This window comes from Enhydra lutris, unplaced genomic scaffold (genome assembly GCF_002288905.1).
Source record: "Enhydra lutris kenyoni isolate GAN:26980312 unplaced genomic scaffold, ASM228890v2 scaffoldscaffold82, whole genome shotgun sequence".
Lineage (NCBI taxonomy): Eukaryota > Metazoa > Chordata > Mammalia > Carnivora > Mustelidae > Enhydra > Enhydra lutris.
Genome location: NW_019154166.1, coordinates 147610 through 163795, shown reverse-complemented (window position 1 = coordinate 163795; position 16186 = coordinate 147610). Strand labels below are relative to the sequence as shown.

Sequence of the window (16186 nt, the reverse complement as noted above, 5' to 3'; positions counted from 1 at the left end):
ACGGCCTCGGGGACCAGGCTCTGCGCGCTCTGCCCGCATCCCCGCACTCGCGTCTAGAAGGGCATTTTCAGGCGAGTTCTGTTCTTGCCTCCCTTTCCACGGATGAGGAAACTGAGGTTTCCCATGGAACCGGAGTCACTCAAAGCACTCCCTGCTCGCACAGTAGGAAGGATGCGGCCTGCGCTGGGAACCCCGGCCCCTCGGCTGAAGAATCCGCACCATTAACCCCAGTGTCATGTGGCCTCTTGCTTTCGGTCTCTTTTGTTTCCAACTTCATTGAGATGCAAAGGAAGTGAAATAATTGCCCAAAGTAAAAGTGTACAGTTTGGTCACTTTTGACCTAATTGTGAAACCACTGCCACGTGGAGTGACAAACACTTTCACCTCCTTAAAACTTGCCTCCCATACCTTTGTAACCCATCGCTTTTCCGTCCACATGCCAGGCACCCAGTGACCGGCTTCCGTTCCTTATAGGTCAGCTTGCGTTTTCTGAATTTGTGTGAGGACAGACTCACGGAGTGAGTACCACATGTTGCCGGCCTCACTCATGCAGCATATGGATCGCGATGTCTGTCTGCGGTCTCTCTGCCGCGGTTTCAGGGCCCGTTCCCTGTCCCTGCTGAGTGGCATCCGCGTGTGCGTGTGCTGTAAGCTGCGGTTTCGGGGACCTGCGGGTGGATGCTTGGTCGGTACAAATAGTCTGTGTCTCGACTGGATGTGTTTGTGTGTCTCTGGGGTGAGTACTTAGGGGTGGCTAAGTTTAGTGTTGGGATCTCCCGAAAATGGATGAGATGGAGGTAGCCTGCACACCCCATGAGCAGCGTGCGGAGGAGCTCCGGGGCTCCAGAGCCTTCCTGACCTCGTAGGCACGTCATCATATGAAGGGATGTGGGGTGTGGTGTGGCGCTGAGGACCAGTTGTGGTGAGCGTTGTCTCGTGTCCTTGGTCGTTTGTGTGGCTTCTTTTGGGACATGCGGGTTCACATCTTTTGCCCTTTGAGAAATTGGGTTGTCTTCTCAGTTTTGGGTTGTAAGCATTCCGTATAGAATCTGGATGCAGGTTGCTTGTTTGAAAGCAAGGACTCTGCCTTGCTCCTGGTTGCAGAGGGAGGCAGTGAGGTCTTTCATGACTCTACACCCCTGTGGACTGTCGGCTTTTCATAGATGTGCTTTACCAGCTGGAGGATTCCTAGTGTTTAGAGATGTTCTAGGACGTGGTTTTGAGTTTTGTCCCTTTTTTTTTCTGTCTACTAAAATGATTCTTCAGTTTTTATTCTCCTTTATGCTGTTAATATAGCAAATTACGTAGATTTTTCCAGTGTTAAACTAGTTTTGCGTTCCTGGTCTAAATGCCACGTGGTCACTGTGTATTGTCATCTAAGTTGTGGACTTCACAGTTGTTGTTGTTGTTTTAAAGATTTTATTTATTTGTTTGAGAGAGAGAGAGAGAAACAGCATGAGAGGGGAGAGGGTCAGAGGGAGAAGCAGGCTCTCCACTGAGCCAGGAGCCCGACGCGGACTCGATCCCAGGACTCCAGGATCATGACCTGAGCTGAAGGCAATCGCTTAACCAGTTGAGCCACCCAGGCGCTCCTGGACTTTGCAGTTTTATTATCCATTTGTTTGTTTATTTATGTAAGATTTTATTTATTTATTTACCTGACAGAGAGCACAAGCAGGGGGAGCTGCAGGCAGAGGGAGAAGCAGACTCCACACCGAGCAGAGAGCCTGATGCGGGACTTGATCCCAGGACCCTGAGATCATGACCCGAGCTGAAGGCAGAACTTAACCGACTGAGCCACCCATGCGCCCTGGATTATTTATTTTTGATCTTCTGTTTTAAGACAAGGGTTTAAAGTCCCATGTTTCCCTCTAAGCACTGCTCTAGCTGTATCTTGCAGACTCTGGCCTGTTGTCATTTCGGTCGGGGTATGTTCTGATTTTCTTTGTGATTTCTTTGACCCATGAATGATTTGGAAGCATGTTGCTCAGTTTCCACATGTTTGGGGTTTTCCTCGATACTCCATCACGGCTTTCTTTTCTTTTTCTTCTTTTCTTTTTTTGAATGAGAGAGAGAGAGCAAGGCATGCACATGATGGAGGGTGGGAGGGACAGTGGGACAGGGAGAGAGAATCTTAAGCAGGCTCCACACCCAGCGCAGAGCCTGATGGGGCTCTGGATCTCACGACCCTGAGATCGTGACCTGAGCCGAAACCGACTGAGACACCCAGCGCCCAGGACTAATTTCTAATTTAATTCCATTATTATCAAAAAACATGCTTTTTATGACTTTGATCGTTTTAGATTTATTGAGACTTGTTCTGCCGCTCTGTGTATGATAGTCTGTCTTGGTGAGCGTAAGTGCACTTGAGAAGAAAGTGTGTTCTGCGGTTGTTGGAGATGGCGCTTCTTACGTGTCCTTTAGGTCAAGGTGTTTGGTGATGGTGTTCAGACCTTCTGTGTGTTTTCTTCTTCTCTTGTGTCCAGTTCTATCAGTGCCTTGAAGGTGGGTGTTAATATCTCCTGTAGTTTGGGGATTGTCAGTGTCTTCCTTCAGTTCTGTTCATTTTTGCTTCATGGGTTTTGGGCCTTGTCATTATACACATACACACTTACTACGACATCGGATGAAGTGTGGCTTTTATCATTTTGAAATGCTAAAGTTTATTTCTGCTGGTGCTATAGGTCTTGAAGTCTGTTTCTGACAGGAGATCGTCCCTGCGGCCTCCTGCACTTACTGTTTGTCTTTGTTTGCTGTCACCGGATGTGTATCTTTCTGTTCAGACGTGTCCCCTGTGGGCAGCATATATGGAGGTCTTGCTGTGCTGTCTCTTCTGTCTCTTCTGTCTCAGCGGAGGGCTTACACCGCCAGCATTTAATGTGGTTATGTCTGTAATGAAGGTACCTTTTTTTTTTTTTTTTCTATTTGACCCAGGTTTTTTCTCTTTTTTCTGGGCTTCTCTCTTTCTTGCCTTCTTTTGGATAATTTGGATATTTAGTATTCCATTTAGAGTTTTTAAAAGACTTACTTATTTTTAGTGACAGAGTGCACGCGTGCATAGGTGGGAGGGCAGAGGGAGAAGGAGAGTGTCTTCAGCAGACCCCACACTGGGTTCCGGTTCCGCACAGGCCTGGGTCTCAGGAGCTGAGGTGACAACGCAAGCCAGAACCAGGAGTTGGCAGCTCATGGACTGTGCCACGCAGGTGCGCCCCCACCCCCTCACGTATCTCTTTAAGGATTGGTTTATTTGCAAAGAGAACTCCCTGCAGATGTACTGACTGCTTGCTGCCCTCTCTTCGTGCCATGTTCCGTGGTGCGTCGCGGGCAGAGTTCCTCAAATTCTCTGTTCTGGGAGCCGTACTGTGTTTTGGGCTCGAATTCTCTGTTCTGGGAGCTGTACTGTGTACTGCGGGGTACTTACCCGCCAGACGCCGAGAGCACGCCCCGTTCTGCCGCCCAGAAGCACTGCTGGACGCCGCGAGGGCTCGCTTGGGGGGCAGGACGGGCCCTGGCTGAGAACTGCCGTGGGGATCATACACGTGCTGCCCACTTTCTGCAGAGGGTCTACAGTGTGTCCATCGCTGCGGTCTGGCTGTACTCGGCGGCTGCGTCGGTCTGGCCCGTTCCCGCTTCCACCACAGCCCTTTAGGGTAGAGCCTTACACACGTTCGTGGGTGTCCCCGGAAAATCCCACCTACATGGCCGCTCGTGCTTCCGCAAACTGAACAGGGTTCAAAAGTCCTTCACATTTACTCAGATATTTCTCTTTCTTTACTTCTTCCTTCATTTGTCAAGATGCGCGCTTCCCTCTCGTATCCTCCCTTCTTCCTGAAGAACGTCCTCCAGCATTTCTCGTAGACCAGATCTGGGAGTGGCAGACTCCTTTCCCTCCTCGGAGGGCATCTTTTTTCACCATCATGTCTACAGGATATTTTCCCCGGTTACAGACACTGGAGTTGGCAGCTCTCTTTTCTGAAGGAACTTTAAAAATGTTCAACTTTGTTTTGGCCTCTGTGGTTTCTTCTGAGAAATCAACAGTCATGGTGATCTTTTGCCTGTACGTAATGGTCCTTTCTCTGTAGTTGCTTTCAAGTCTTTTTTTTTTTTTTTTTTAAAGATTTTATTTATTTATTTGACAGAGAGAAATCACAAGCAGGCAGAGAGGCAGGCAGAGAGAGGAGGAAGCAGGCTCCCTGCCGAGCAGAGAGCCCGATGCGGGGCTCGAACCCAGGACCTGGGATCATGACCTGAGCCGAAGGCAGCGGCCTAACCCACTGAGCCACCCAGGCGCCCCATCTTTCAAGTCTTTTATTTTATTTTTAAATTTTTGATCGTAGTAAAATATGTGTAACATAAAATTTACCGTCTTAAACATGTTAAATTGTTGACTAGTGTTAAGTGTGTTCACACTGCTGTCAGGTAATCTCCGTAACTCTTTAATTTTGCAACACTCAGACTCCTTACCCATTAAACAACTCCTGTTTCTCCCCGTATCTGGTTCCTGACAGCTACCGTTGTTCCTTCTGTTCCTATGAATTCGACGACCTTCATTCCCTCGTGTATGTGGAATCACACAGAATCTGCCCTTTTGTGTTTGGCTTATTTCACTTCACACTCGGTCCTCAGGGTTCATCCATGTAGCAAGTGTCAGAATTTCCTCCCCCCCCCCGCCCTTTGCTTTTTTTGTTTTTTTTGTTTTGTTTAAGATTGATTTATTTGGCGGGGGAGGGACAGAGGAAGAGGGAGAGAGAGAATCTCGAGCAGACTCTGCACCGAGGGCAGAGCCCGGCATGGGTCCAGGTCCAGATGGAAGCAAAATCAAGGGTCAGGTGCTGAGCCGGCTGTGCCACCCAGGTGCCCAGCATTGCCTTCCTGTCGAAGGCCAACTGATACACCACCGTCTGCATAAACCGCGTCACGTTTATCCATTCCTCCACTGTCGGGTACTTGGGTTGCTTCTCTCTTGGCTGTTGTGAGTGATGCTTCTGTGAACGTGGGTGTGTGATATCTCTTCAGGATCCTGCTTTCAGTTTTTTGGATACATATCCAGAAGCGGAATTGCTGGGTCACATGATAATTCCATTTTTCATTTTTTGAGGAACTCTCATACTGTTTTCCATAGGGACTGTACCATTTTACATTTCCACAACCAGCGTACAAGGGTTCCACTTTCTTCACACCCTCACCAACACTTGTGATTTTCTGTTTGTCTGATAGTACCCTTCTAGTGGGTGTGAAGTGATCAGGACTGTGTTTAGGGTTAGTTTGTAGCAGTTTGATTATTAGGTGTTGAGGTGTAGGTTTTATTCTCGCTTGGAGTTACTTGATCTTAAATCTAAAACTTCATGTCTATCATCAGATCTGGAATGTTGTTGACCGTCATTTCTTCAAATATTTTTCTTTCTTGATGCCTTTATTCTGTACCCCCCCCCTTTTTAAAAAGATTTTATTTATTTATTTATTTGAGAGAGATCACAAGTAGGCAGAGAGACAGGCAGAGAGAGAGGGGGAAGCAGGCTCCCCGCTGAGTAGAGAGCCCGATGCAGGGCTCAATCCCAGGACCCTGAGATCATGACCTGAGCCAAACGCAGAGGCTTTAACCCACTGAACCACCCAGGTGTCTATTCTCTCCTTTTGAGTCTCCGGTGACACAGATGCTGGACCTTTGTTTCTATCCCACAACTCTCCCCAAAGCTCTTATTTCCCTCCCAATCTTGTTTTTCTCTCTGTTCTTCAGATAGGATAATTTCTGTTGGTCTGTCCTTGCTGACTTTTTCTGCTGCTATTTTCTTTCTGCTCTTGAGCCCATTGAGTTTTTAGTATACAACATACTATACAATATACAATATATTGTGTTCTTCATTCTGTCATTTCCATTTGTTCCTTTTTTAGTTTATATGCTGAAGATTTCTCAAATTTTATATGTGTTTTCCTTTGCCTTCTGGAGCATAGTTACACCAGATGCTTTCATGTGTTTGATAAATTCAGTATCTGGTCATCTTGGGTTTAAAATTTGTTGTCATTTGCCTTGAGAAATGGCCATATTTTCCTGATTTTTTTCTACATCAATGAATTTGGATTGTATGGTGGATTATGTTTTGTAAACTCTGGGTCCTGTATCATCCTCTAGAAAATACTGGATCTCTTTAGATTCAGACTGAAGGTTGTTTCCCCTTCTGTGGGTAGTGGTTCGAACATCCCTGCAGCTCTTGAAGCTGGGCTGGGGCTCCTCCGCACCCGAGTAGCTCCGAGGTGAGCCGGAGCCCGTACAGGCTCATTCAGGACACGTGAAGAGGTCTCCCTTGCTCTTCAGCTACCCTGGACCCCCCTTCTGGGTACCCGTGTACAGGAAGGTGGAGTTTTTGTTAGAGGGTGAGGCATCTGCATGGTCGGCATAGCAGTGTGGATCCCTGACTGGGGTCTCTCCTCAGGCTGAAGCCATAGGGGAAAAAATGGGGCAACTCAGCCAGACCATTCCTTCTTCGAGTTCTCCCTCTACAATTCAGCTACTGTTGTGTACTTTTTAGAATCCCCGGGTGGTTGTTTTTCAGTGCTCTGTCTGATTTTTCAGCTATAATCAGTTGAAATGGGATGGGTCGTCACCCTGCTGGGGCAGAACTAGAACGACTGTCCTTTTGTTCATTTTTGACAAAGTGATGATTTAGAAGTATGGTTTGGGCTTTATTTTTATTTCCAGGAAGTTCTAGTTAAGGGTGCATCCTTGAAATGAATAAAGAGCATGCTTTTACTGATAAAAGATGCCATCTGTCACAGTGTTTTAATTTCATGAATCAAAAACTTTTGTGTAAAGTAAATGAAGAAAAGAGGTGAGTTAAACCAGAGTCATAGTAGGATATTCAAAATACTTTTCCCGGTTTTTAAGATTAAATACGGGATTTAAATAACGAAATTGATTTCCTCAGTCTGCTTCATTCAATGGCTCATTGCCCACCGATGAGTTTATTCCCGTTCTTTCCACATGTCTTATAAAACATTTTTTTAAAAATCAAAACAACAACAAAAAACCTGGCCACATAGAAAAATCGCAAGTTCTCTACACAGCGCGGCTCTGCGCATCCTGGATTGCTGTGAGGTCAAGTTGGGTGTCTTTGTCTTTTGATCCCTGCAGTCATGGAGTTTTGCCAGCTTGTGTGCTGGGCCTGCCGGGGGGCGGCTGCCTCTCACCGCAGGTGTACCACACAGGTTGTGGAGGCCGACCGGATTCACTTCTCAGAGTCCACTCCTTTGTGTCTCCTCCTGGTTTACAGGCTCTGGAATTGGAGATCCACTGGTGTGAGTAATTTGGTAGCAAGAGACTGCATGGTTCGCCTAAGAGCACACGCCTCCTCCTGGCTCAGTGCTCTCTGCCCAGCCGGTACCCGTGGCTGCTCAGTCAGAATCTCACAATGAATTTATTTTCAGCGTAGTTTGGAGATGAAAGGAGGTGTCAAGGCAGGAGTGGGAGTGCTTGGAGATCACATGAACTTTGCTGCATTTGAAATTTTGAGGGCTCCCAGGAAATCTCTGCTGATCATGGTTTTTAAGAAAATTATTTAGGTTTTGGGGTGCCTGGGTGGCTCAGTGGGTTAAGCTTCTGCCTTCAGCTCAGGTCTTGATCTCAGGGTCCTGGGATCGAGCCCCGCATCGGGCTCTCTGCTTGGCGGGGAGCCTTCTCCCCCCTCTTCTCTCTGCCTGCCTCTCTGCCTGCTTGTGATCTCTGTCTAATAAATAAAACTTAAAAAGAAAATTATTTAGGTTTTGGTTTATCTGTTGTCAAGTTTATTGATTTGGATAATTGAGGGAGGATTTATTAAAGGAAACCCACCAGATTTTAAAACAGAATCAGTGTTGCCTGGGTGGCTCATTTGGTCAAGCATCCGACTCTTAATTTCAGTTCAAGTCATGATCCCGGGGTCTTGGGATCAAGCCCTACATCAGGCTCCATGCTGGGTGTGAAGCCTGCTTCACAGTCTCTTGTTTCCTTCTCCCTCTATCCCTCCTCCTCTTAAAAAAAAAAACAAAAAACAGGGAAATAAAAAATAAGCCCAAAGAAAAATTAGTTATAGATCCTAGCAGGGTTAATATTTTAGTATATACGTCCTTCCAGTGTCTAAACAGACAGATAGACAGGTCACTTGTCTGGGTCATTTGGTGGAGCTTGTGGTTCTTGGCCTAGGATTCATAACTTTGAGCCCCACGTTGAATGTAGAGATTACTGGGAAAAAAGCAAGCAAACTAGACTGATGGTTGGTCTGTTTTTGGCCTTACCACCCTGAAAGTTCTCAGTGTTGTCCGATCTTAGAAGCTAAATGAGGTTGGACCTGGTTACTGTTTGGATGGGAGACAGACACCGAGCTCTGTGCATGTGCGTGTGTGTGTGTGTGTGTGTGTGTGTGTGTACACACGTGAGTACACACATGTGAGTACACACACACAATCTCAAAAAACAAAGATAATTAAAACATGCATTTTTAGCCTTTTTTTTTTTTAAACCTGTTATATAGTTTGTATCTTTTTAGGTTGATTATTCAGATCTAAGTAATTTTAATTGATGCAGAATTTTCCAGTGTGAGTATATATTATATTATTAGCTTACCAGTATTAGACTTAAGATTTTTGTTCCAGTTTTTGTTGCTGAAAACAATACTGTCTGTATGGTGAGTAACATAACACAATAAAAACAAAAACAAAAAAGCAATACTCTTGATTGTCGTAGTATATATATTTCTCTGTACTTGCTCCATTATTAGGCTGATAATCTACATGTGTAATTGCTGTGTAAGAGGTTACGTACTTTTTAGGAATCTTTGAGAGACAAAAAAAAATGTCTTCTAGTTTTGTGTTTGTAGTTACTGGTAAGGTTTACTGAACATTTTTAGTTATCTTTGTGAATTACCATTCGTATCCGTTGCCCATTTTCCCATTAGTTGTCCAGGTTTTAATGCTTATTTGTAAGGTCTTTTCATTGGAACGTAAACTCATCATATATTCAAAATATTTTCACCCAATTTATTTGATTTACTTTTTTTTTTTAAGAGAGAGGTGGGTAGGGAAGGGGATAGGGAGAGGGAGAGAGAGAATCTTAAGCAGGCTCCACGCCAGTGGGGGCTTGCTCGCACGACCCTGGGGTCCTGACCTGAGCTGGACTCCGGAGCCGGATGCAGAACCTGGCCCCGCTGGACTTGCTTCCTTGGTAGTTCAGTGTCTGCACTTACGGCATCTGTGAAGCTTGGTCTGGGTCCGACGCCACCCAGGGTGCTTCGCTGCTGTTCCCGGTGCCACATGGCGCTATACCCGGACCGGGAGCCTCGTTCTCAGCGTCTCTCTTTCCCCACCAGATGCCGACCCAGCGGTGACAAGGGCGATGCTGCGCTGGGTGTACACGGACGAGCTGCAGTTCCGGGAAGACGACACGTTCCTGACAGAGCTGATGAAGCTGGCGAACCGGTTTCAGCTGCAGCTCCTCAGGGAGAGGCAAGTCGTGGCTGTCCCCAGAGCCCCTCAGGCTGGTGGCTGGGCTGGGAGCTAGCCGAGCGCTGCTGCTGATGGAGGGGACTGCGCCGCGGCGGGGACGGGGCTTTCCCTCCCTTGCTTGGTGTGATATGGCCAGAGCTTTTCAGTATTCTCTTTCCTTTCACTGATTTTTTTTTTTAAACCCGGGTTTGTGTATTTGTGAGCTGATAAATGAGTATGAGCCGCTTCGGATGATATGCCCAGACCCCAGCTTTCCCTCCAGTGCCACTTCCTGGGACAGTCGTCCTGCTTTGTGGTGTGATACACGTCCTTGGGGAAGTCCTCAGTCAGATTCTTCTCGTTAGAAGCTCGTTCATGCGGCTCGCGGACAGCATTCCCGAGTTCGTTCTTCATTGGTTACTGCTTTCTGGGTCCCCACGGAGGCAGCTTGCTGGGTTTTGTTAATACTGCGTTTTCTCTGTCGCTCCCCCACGTCGGCCGTCCAGAGCAACAGAGAGCACAGTGTCACCGTATGATGTCATGCAGATGCCCTTTGGGTTCTGTGGGGGGTGCGGCCGGCTGTCGTGGGCAGCGTGGCTGCGGGGTGTCTTTCACATCACTTGCTGAGCTCTTATATCCCCTCGGGTGCTGCAGGAGTGGCTCGTCTTGTGGGTGAGTGAAGGGTGGTTTCGGCCCCTGCTGTGTTGCCCTCAGAGGGCCTGGAGCTGCTCCCTGTCTCCACCGCGGGGTGGGCGTCTGCCAGCCCCTACCCCATGAATGCGTGTGCGGGCTCCTCCCGCGGCCCTGTGATGGAGGTCAGCCCCAGTGCATTTTGATATCTAAATCCAATATTAAAAAAACCCCAAACAGGTCTGCGATAGGTAGGCACATACTGTATTCGGTTAGCAAAGCTAACTTGACCGTGGAGGCCTTTGGTTTGGGTGAGTGAGTGAACCATCTGGGTGAGTTGAGAATGATTTTAATTAGATTGAATATGATTTGTGTCTTTTCTTTTCCAAATTTCCTGAGCTTTTTTCCATTGACCTTGTCGAATTTGTTTGTAAATTAAATTGCTTTGATAAAAATGCCCTGGGGTTGGAGTAGTTTAGGTAATTGTAATCTGTGTAATGGATTCTTTAATTAAAATGTTTATTGACTGGTTAGGCTTCTTAACCATCAGCATTATCAGATGCTCCATTTTGTGCTGTTGCGTGTGAGTATTAAATTGTTATTTGTCCTGGTGGGGCTGGAGGGCACCCAGGAGTGGGGGTTCAGGGGTGGAGGTGGGCAGATGTCGGCTCTTGATAGGTCGCAGGGCGCCCACTGCTGTGGGCAGGAGGGTGTAGTGTGTGCACATCCGAGACAGCGTAGGGCTCTGTCCATGGGAAGTGTTGCTCTTGTGCGTATGTCGGGATCTCGGAGGTTTGGGAATGCTTCACCAGTTTGATGAAAAGGAAGTTTTTGGTAAGTATTACCAGAAAGATACTTTTTTAAAAGAAGAACTAATAGTAAATGCTAAAAATTGACAGTTAGGATAATAATTGTTTTCCTGCTTATAAAATATAAGCTCAGTGTATGGCAGTTGGAAAACATTGAATAATACAGAAAAAAAAAACCCTAAGTCACCTATAATTCAGCCAGCTAATGTTTTGTTGTTTCTCTTGTCAGTACTCCTATTCTCGCACATGGGAGTGATACTGAAACTAGATAGAGTTCGTGAGATGCTTAATTCTTGCTTGATTTTGTACGTTTTTTTAAAAAAGATTTTATTTATTTATTTGACCGAGAGAGAGAGAGAGAGAGAGAGAGAGAGAGATCACAAGGAGGCAGAGAGGCAGGCAGAGGCAGAGGGGGAAGCAGGCTCCCCACTGAGCAGAAAGCCTGATGTGGGGCTCAATCCCAGGACCGAGACCGTGACCTGAGCTGAAGGCAGAGGCTTAACCTACTGAGCCACCCAGGTGCTCCTTGATTTTGTACTTTGAAAATTGTTTTTGTACATCTATATCCTTCTAGTGCTTTAAAATTAAAAACATGTATTCACAACAGAATCCCTTCAGAGGAAAGTTAGTCTGTCCTGCTACTGTTGAAAAAGACGATAAGAGCTAAGAATCTGGGGCACCTGGGTGGCTCAGTGCGTTAAAGCCTCTGTCCTCGGCTCAGGTCATGGTCCCAGGGTCCTAGGATCGAGCCCGGCATCGGGCTCTCTGCTCAGCAGGGAGCCTGCTTCCTCCTCTCTCTCTCTCTGCCTGCCTCTCTGCCTACTTGTGATCTGTCTGTCAAATAAATAAATAAAATCTTTAAAAAAAAAAAAAGAACTAAGAATCTGAACTTTTAAATAAGATAACATGTTTTTCCGTCTAACCGTAACGTGAGTGTACGTTGGTGTTCCGTGAACCACGTCGGTTACCAGTTGCGGGCTTGCCGGAGGATGAACGGCAGCCCGGGGGCCCCAGAGTGAGGTGAAAGTGGAGTGTCTGCCACTGGTGATGAAACGCCCGTCTTCAGGAAACACATTCCAGGATCTCGGTACAGGTGTCATTCGGCGCAGAAAGGAGAAGGGGATTTGTCTGTTCAAGTGTTGTGCAGGGGGCTCTGCAGACATGGGTCAGTGGTCCCTGGGGTGGGACAGTGGGACGGACGCGCCCGGGTTTCGGCGCTGCACACTTGAGAAGTGTCACCGTGCCGGCAGAGGACCCCCTCCCCAGACGCTCTGGTCTCGTAGCCGGTCACGGCCACTTGGTGGGCCGTGGCTCAGAAGCAAGGACTGGTGTTCGTTACAGTTGCTTTCTGAGGTGCCTTTGGATTGACAAGTGCCCTGTGGGTGGCGCTTCCTTACACCACGGCACCTGTGCTGCTTAGAAACCAAGAACCTAGGCATCCCTCTCGGAACGCAGTGGGTACCCGCCCTGACAGCTGGATGGGGAGAAGTCAGCAAGATTGTCACAGGGAGCTCTGCGAATTCTTCTCAGGGCCTTGTTGCGACGCCTCCCTCCTCCCCCATCTCCCTCCCTCGCACGTGGCCTTTCTCCACCTCTGTGAGCTGCCCCTCACCTGCTCAGATGGAGACTTATCTGCCGGCTCGCACGTGTTCTTACTGCAGTACAAACCAGCCCTTGTGATAAGCGCTGCTGCTGCTGCTGCCTTGAGAAGGCCCCCAACCCGACAGGCACAGCAGCCACACACGCATGCCTTGCGGGGTTCTTAGCTCCCTTTGTCTTGAAAAACGCGTGGGGATCCTCTGTTACTGTGTGCAGCAGGAGGCAAGAGGCACGGGGCGGGGGGCGGTCCGTGGACCTCCATCCAGTTCTTTCTTCCCGCACAGTGCAGTGCTCTCAGTGCCGTTCTGCCCCCGTGATCAGAAGAGGGTTTCTGTGGCAGCTGCAGGACAGACGAAGCCACGGTAGGCTGCCAGGCCTCGGTGATGCCCTTGGAGGGCCTCACTTGTACGCAGATGTGCAGGCAACCGGTGGAAGGATGGTGCCGCTGGCCTCTTTCCCCCCAGTCCAAGTCCTGCAGAGGCTCCCCGCAGCCTCCCGGAGTTTGGAGTCGACTTCCCAGTGCTGCATCTCCTGGGCCAGGGTGTGTGTCAGCTTTGTGCCAATAGGGGCCTGCCGGCCTGGGTGACATACTGGGTGCTTTTTTATTAGTGGATGTGAGAGCCTCGTGGTGGTGGTGCTTGGTAGCAGGCTGTTTGGACGTCTGTGCAGCCAGTTTTTCAGTCTGGTGTACTCTGTGAATCAAGTGAGGGACGTATGTGTTACACACGGTGGGCGTATTGTACGTACTGTAGTTGCACTGCAGGTGTAGTGAGGGTGTACCGTGTGTGTCCTGCAGGTGTAGTGTTTGTATACTGCGGGTGTAGTGTGTATATACTGTGTGTACCGTGTGTACTGTGGGCATAGTGTGTGTACTGTGGGCATAGTGTTGTGTACTGTGGGCATAGTGTTGTGTACTGTGGGCTTAGTGTGTGTGTACTGCGGGCGTAGTGTGTGTATACTGCGGGCATAGTGTGTGTGTATTGCGGGTGTAGTGTGTATACTGCGGGCATAGTGTGTGTGTATTGTGGGTGTAGTGTGTATACTGCGGGCATAGTGTGTGTGTACCATGGGCGTAGTGTGTGTGTACCGTGGGCATAGTGTGTGTGATGTGGGCATAGTGTGTGTGTACCGTAGGTATAGTGTGTGCGTACCGCGGGCGTAGTGTGTGCCGTGCCGCGGGCGTAGTGTGTGTGCCGCGGGCGTAGTGTGTGTGTGCCGCGGGCGTAGTGTGTGTGTGCCGCGGGCGTAGTGTGTGTGTGCCGCGGGCTTAGTGTGTGTGTGTCGCGGGCTTAGTGTGTGTGTGCCGCGGGCGGAGTGTCTGTGTGCCGCGGGCGGAGTGTCTGTGTACTGCGGGCATAGTGTGTGTGTACTGCAGGTGTAGTGTGTATACTGCAGGCGTAGTGTGTGTGTACCGCGGGCATAGTTGTGTACTGCGGGAGTAGTGTGTGTGTGTGCCGCGGGCGTAATGTGTGTGCCGCGGGCGTAATGTGTGTGTACCGCGGGTTTAGTGTGTGTACCGCGGGCATAATGTGTGTGCTGTGGGCATAGTTTGCGTACACTGCGGGCATAGTGTGTGTGCCGCGGGCATAGTGTGTGTGTACCGTGGTCTTAGTGTGTGTGTGTACCGCGGGCTTAGTGTGTGTGTACTGCGGGCGTAGTGTGTGTACCGCGGGCATAGTGTGTGTGCCGCGGGCATAGTATGTGTGTACCACGGGCTTAGTGTGTGTGTACCGTGGGCATAGTGTGTGTGTACCGCGGGCATAGTATGTGTACTGCGGGCGTAGTGTGTGTGTACTGCGGGTGTAGTGTGTGTGTACTGTGGGCATACTGTGCTATGGGCGTAGTGTGTGTGTACTGTGGGCATAGTGTGTGTGCTGCGGGCGTAGTGTGTGTGTACTGTGGGCATAGTGTGTGTGCTCCGGGCGTAGTGTGTGTGTACTGCGGGCGTAGCGTGTGTACACTGCGGGCGTAGTGTGTGTACTGCGGGCGTAATGTGTGTACTGTGGGCATAGTGTGTGTGCTGCGGGTGTAGTGTGTGTATACTGTGGGTGTAGTGTGTGTATACTGGGTGTGTACTGTGGGTTCACTGTGTACTGCGTGTATCCTGTGGGTGTACCGCAGGTTCACTCTGGGTGTTACGGGTAAATCTCGGTTGTCTCTCCACATTCTCTAGTCGGCGTTTACAAGTCAGCTTTATCGAGTGATAATTCCCATCCCATACAGTTTGCCGTGGGAGGACTTACCAGGGATGTGGATTTACTGAGGCGTGTGTAGAGCCTCCTCTCGGAAGCTGCTTTGAAGCCTCGCGGGTGGAAACTGCACGTGTGTCCTGTACAGTTACATATTAAAGGAGTGAATTTGACCTGTAATGTGTTTGGTTTTGTAGGTGCATGTGTGTGATTAATGGGGTTCGGGGAATCACGTGTCAGTTGGGGTTATGTTTCATGTGTCTATTTAGAGGTTATTTTGATGCTGACCAGAATGGCCATGTTAGGTATGATGCTAGTCTTGTACTTTTATTTTTTTTTATTTTATTTTTTTTTAAAGATTTTATTTATTTATTTGACAGAGAGAAATCACAAGCAGGCAGAGAGGCAGGCAGAGAGGCAGGCAGAGAGAGAGGAGGAAGCAGACTCCCTGCTGAGCAGAAAGCCCGACGCGGGGCCCGAACCCAGGACCTGGGATCATGACCTGAGCCGAAGGCAGCGGCTTAACCCACTGAGCCACCCAGGCGCCCCATAGTCTTGTACTTTTAAATACAGTAGCTCAGCCGTGAATTCACCCTGACTCCCCTGCCTGCTCACACGTTAGCGTTGCTGGGTTAGACCACCAGTACTCTGCTCACGGCCTCGGTTTGCCCATTGATGAATCTGTTTGTCCTGAAGACACCGTTCACCATTAATTTCTCTTGTAGATGTGAGAAGAGCGTCATGTCTCTGGTGAACGTCAGGAACTGTATCCGCTTCTATCAGACTGCGGAGGAGCTGGGCGCCGGCACGCTGATGAACTATTGTGCGGAAATTATCGCCAGCCACTGGGTGAGTGCGAGGCGGAGGGGTGTGAGCACAGCATGCGCGTGGCAAGCCGGAGACCTGGGCTCGGGCCTGCTTCTGTGGAATGTTCCTCTCTGCCTCCTGCTTGCGTTAGATGACTGGAGAGATTCTTCTGGGCTCTGACGCCTCCTGATTGCAGAGTAGAGAGGCAGGAGGTCATTCAGGTTAAGAAACAGGCTTGGTACGAGGGGACCCCTGCCTGCGTCCTCTGTCCGCAGAAGCTGCCCGCAGGCCTCGGGCGCTCGGCAGTGCTGTTTCCGGGCGGCTCCGGCTCTGCAGCATGGGTGGGGGGAGCGTCCTTAAGTTTCGATTTGCCCTGCCTCAGAAGTGTTTGTCATAGAGAACGTTTTGGCATTTCTTTGTTGTGTTCTTTGCATTTTTAAAAGAATCACGCCTAGGGCTATGTTTTATGAGCTCGTTTCTGCGCATGGTTCTGTGCTAAACAGTATTGTTAGGAAAGGTGTCTAAAATAATAGGGTTGTTGGGGTGCCTGGGTGGCTCAGTGGGTTAAGCCGCTGCCTTCGGCTCGGGTCGTGGTCTCAGGGTCCTGGGATCGAGTCCCGCATCGGGCTCTCTGCTCAGCAGGGAGCCTGCTTCCCTCTCTCTCTCTGCCTGCCTCTCTGCCTACTTGTGATCTCTGTC

General features: G+C 49.1%; 1 protein-coding gene across 1 annotated transcript in view; it reads left to right on the top strand.

Moving 5' to 3' along the window:
- Window positions 1-16186, top strand: part of LOC111161208 (ankyrin repeat and FYVE domain containing 1) — a 75444-nt gene that overhangs the window by 25504 nt on the left and 33754 nt on the right. Inside the window, exons 4-5 of the mRNA XM_022524787.1 lie at window positions 9339-9474; window positions 15406-15529. Coding sequence (XP_022380495.1) covers window positions 9339-9474; window positions 15406-15529 — 260 coding nt within the window. The remainder of the gene's footprint in view (window positions 1-9338; window positions 9475-15405; window positions 15530-16186) is intronic.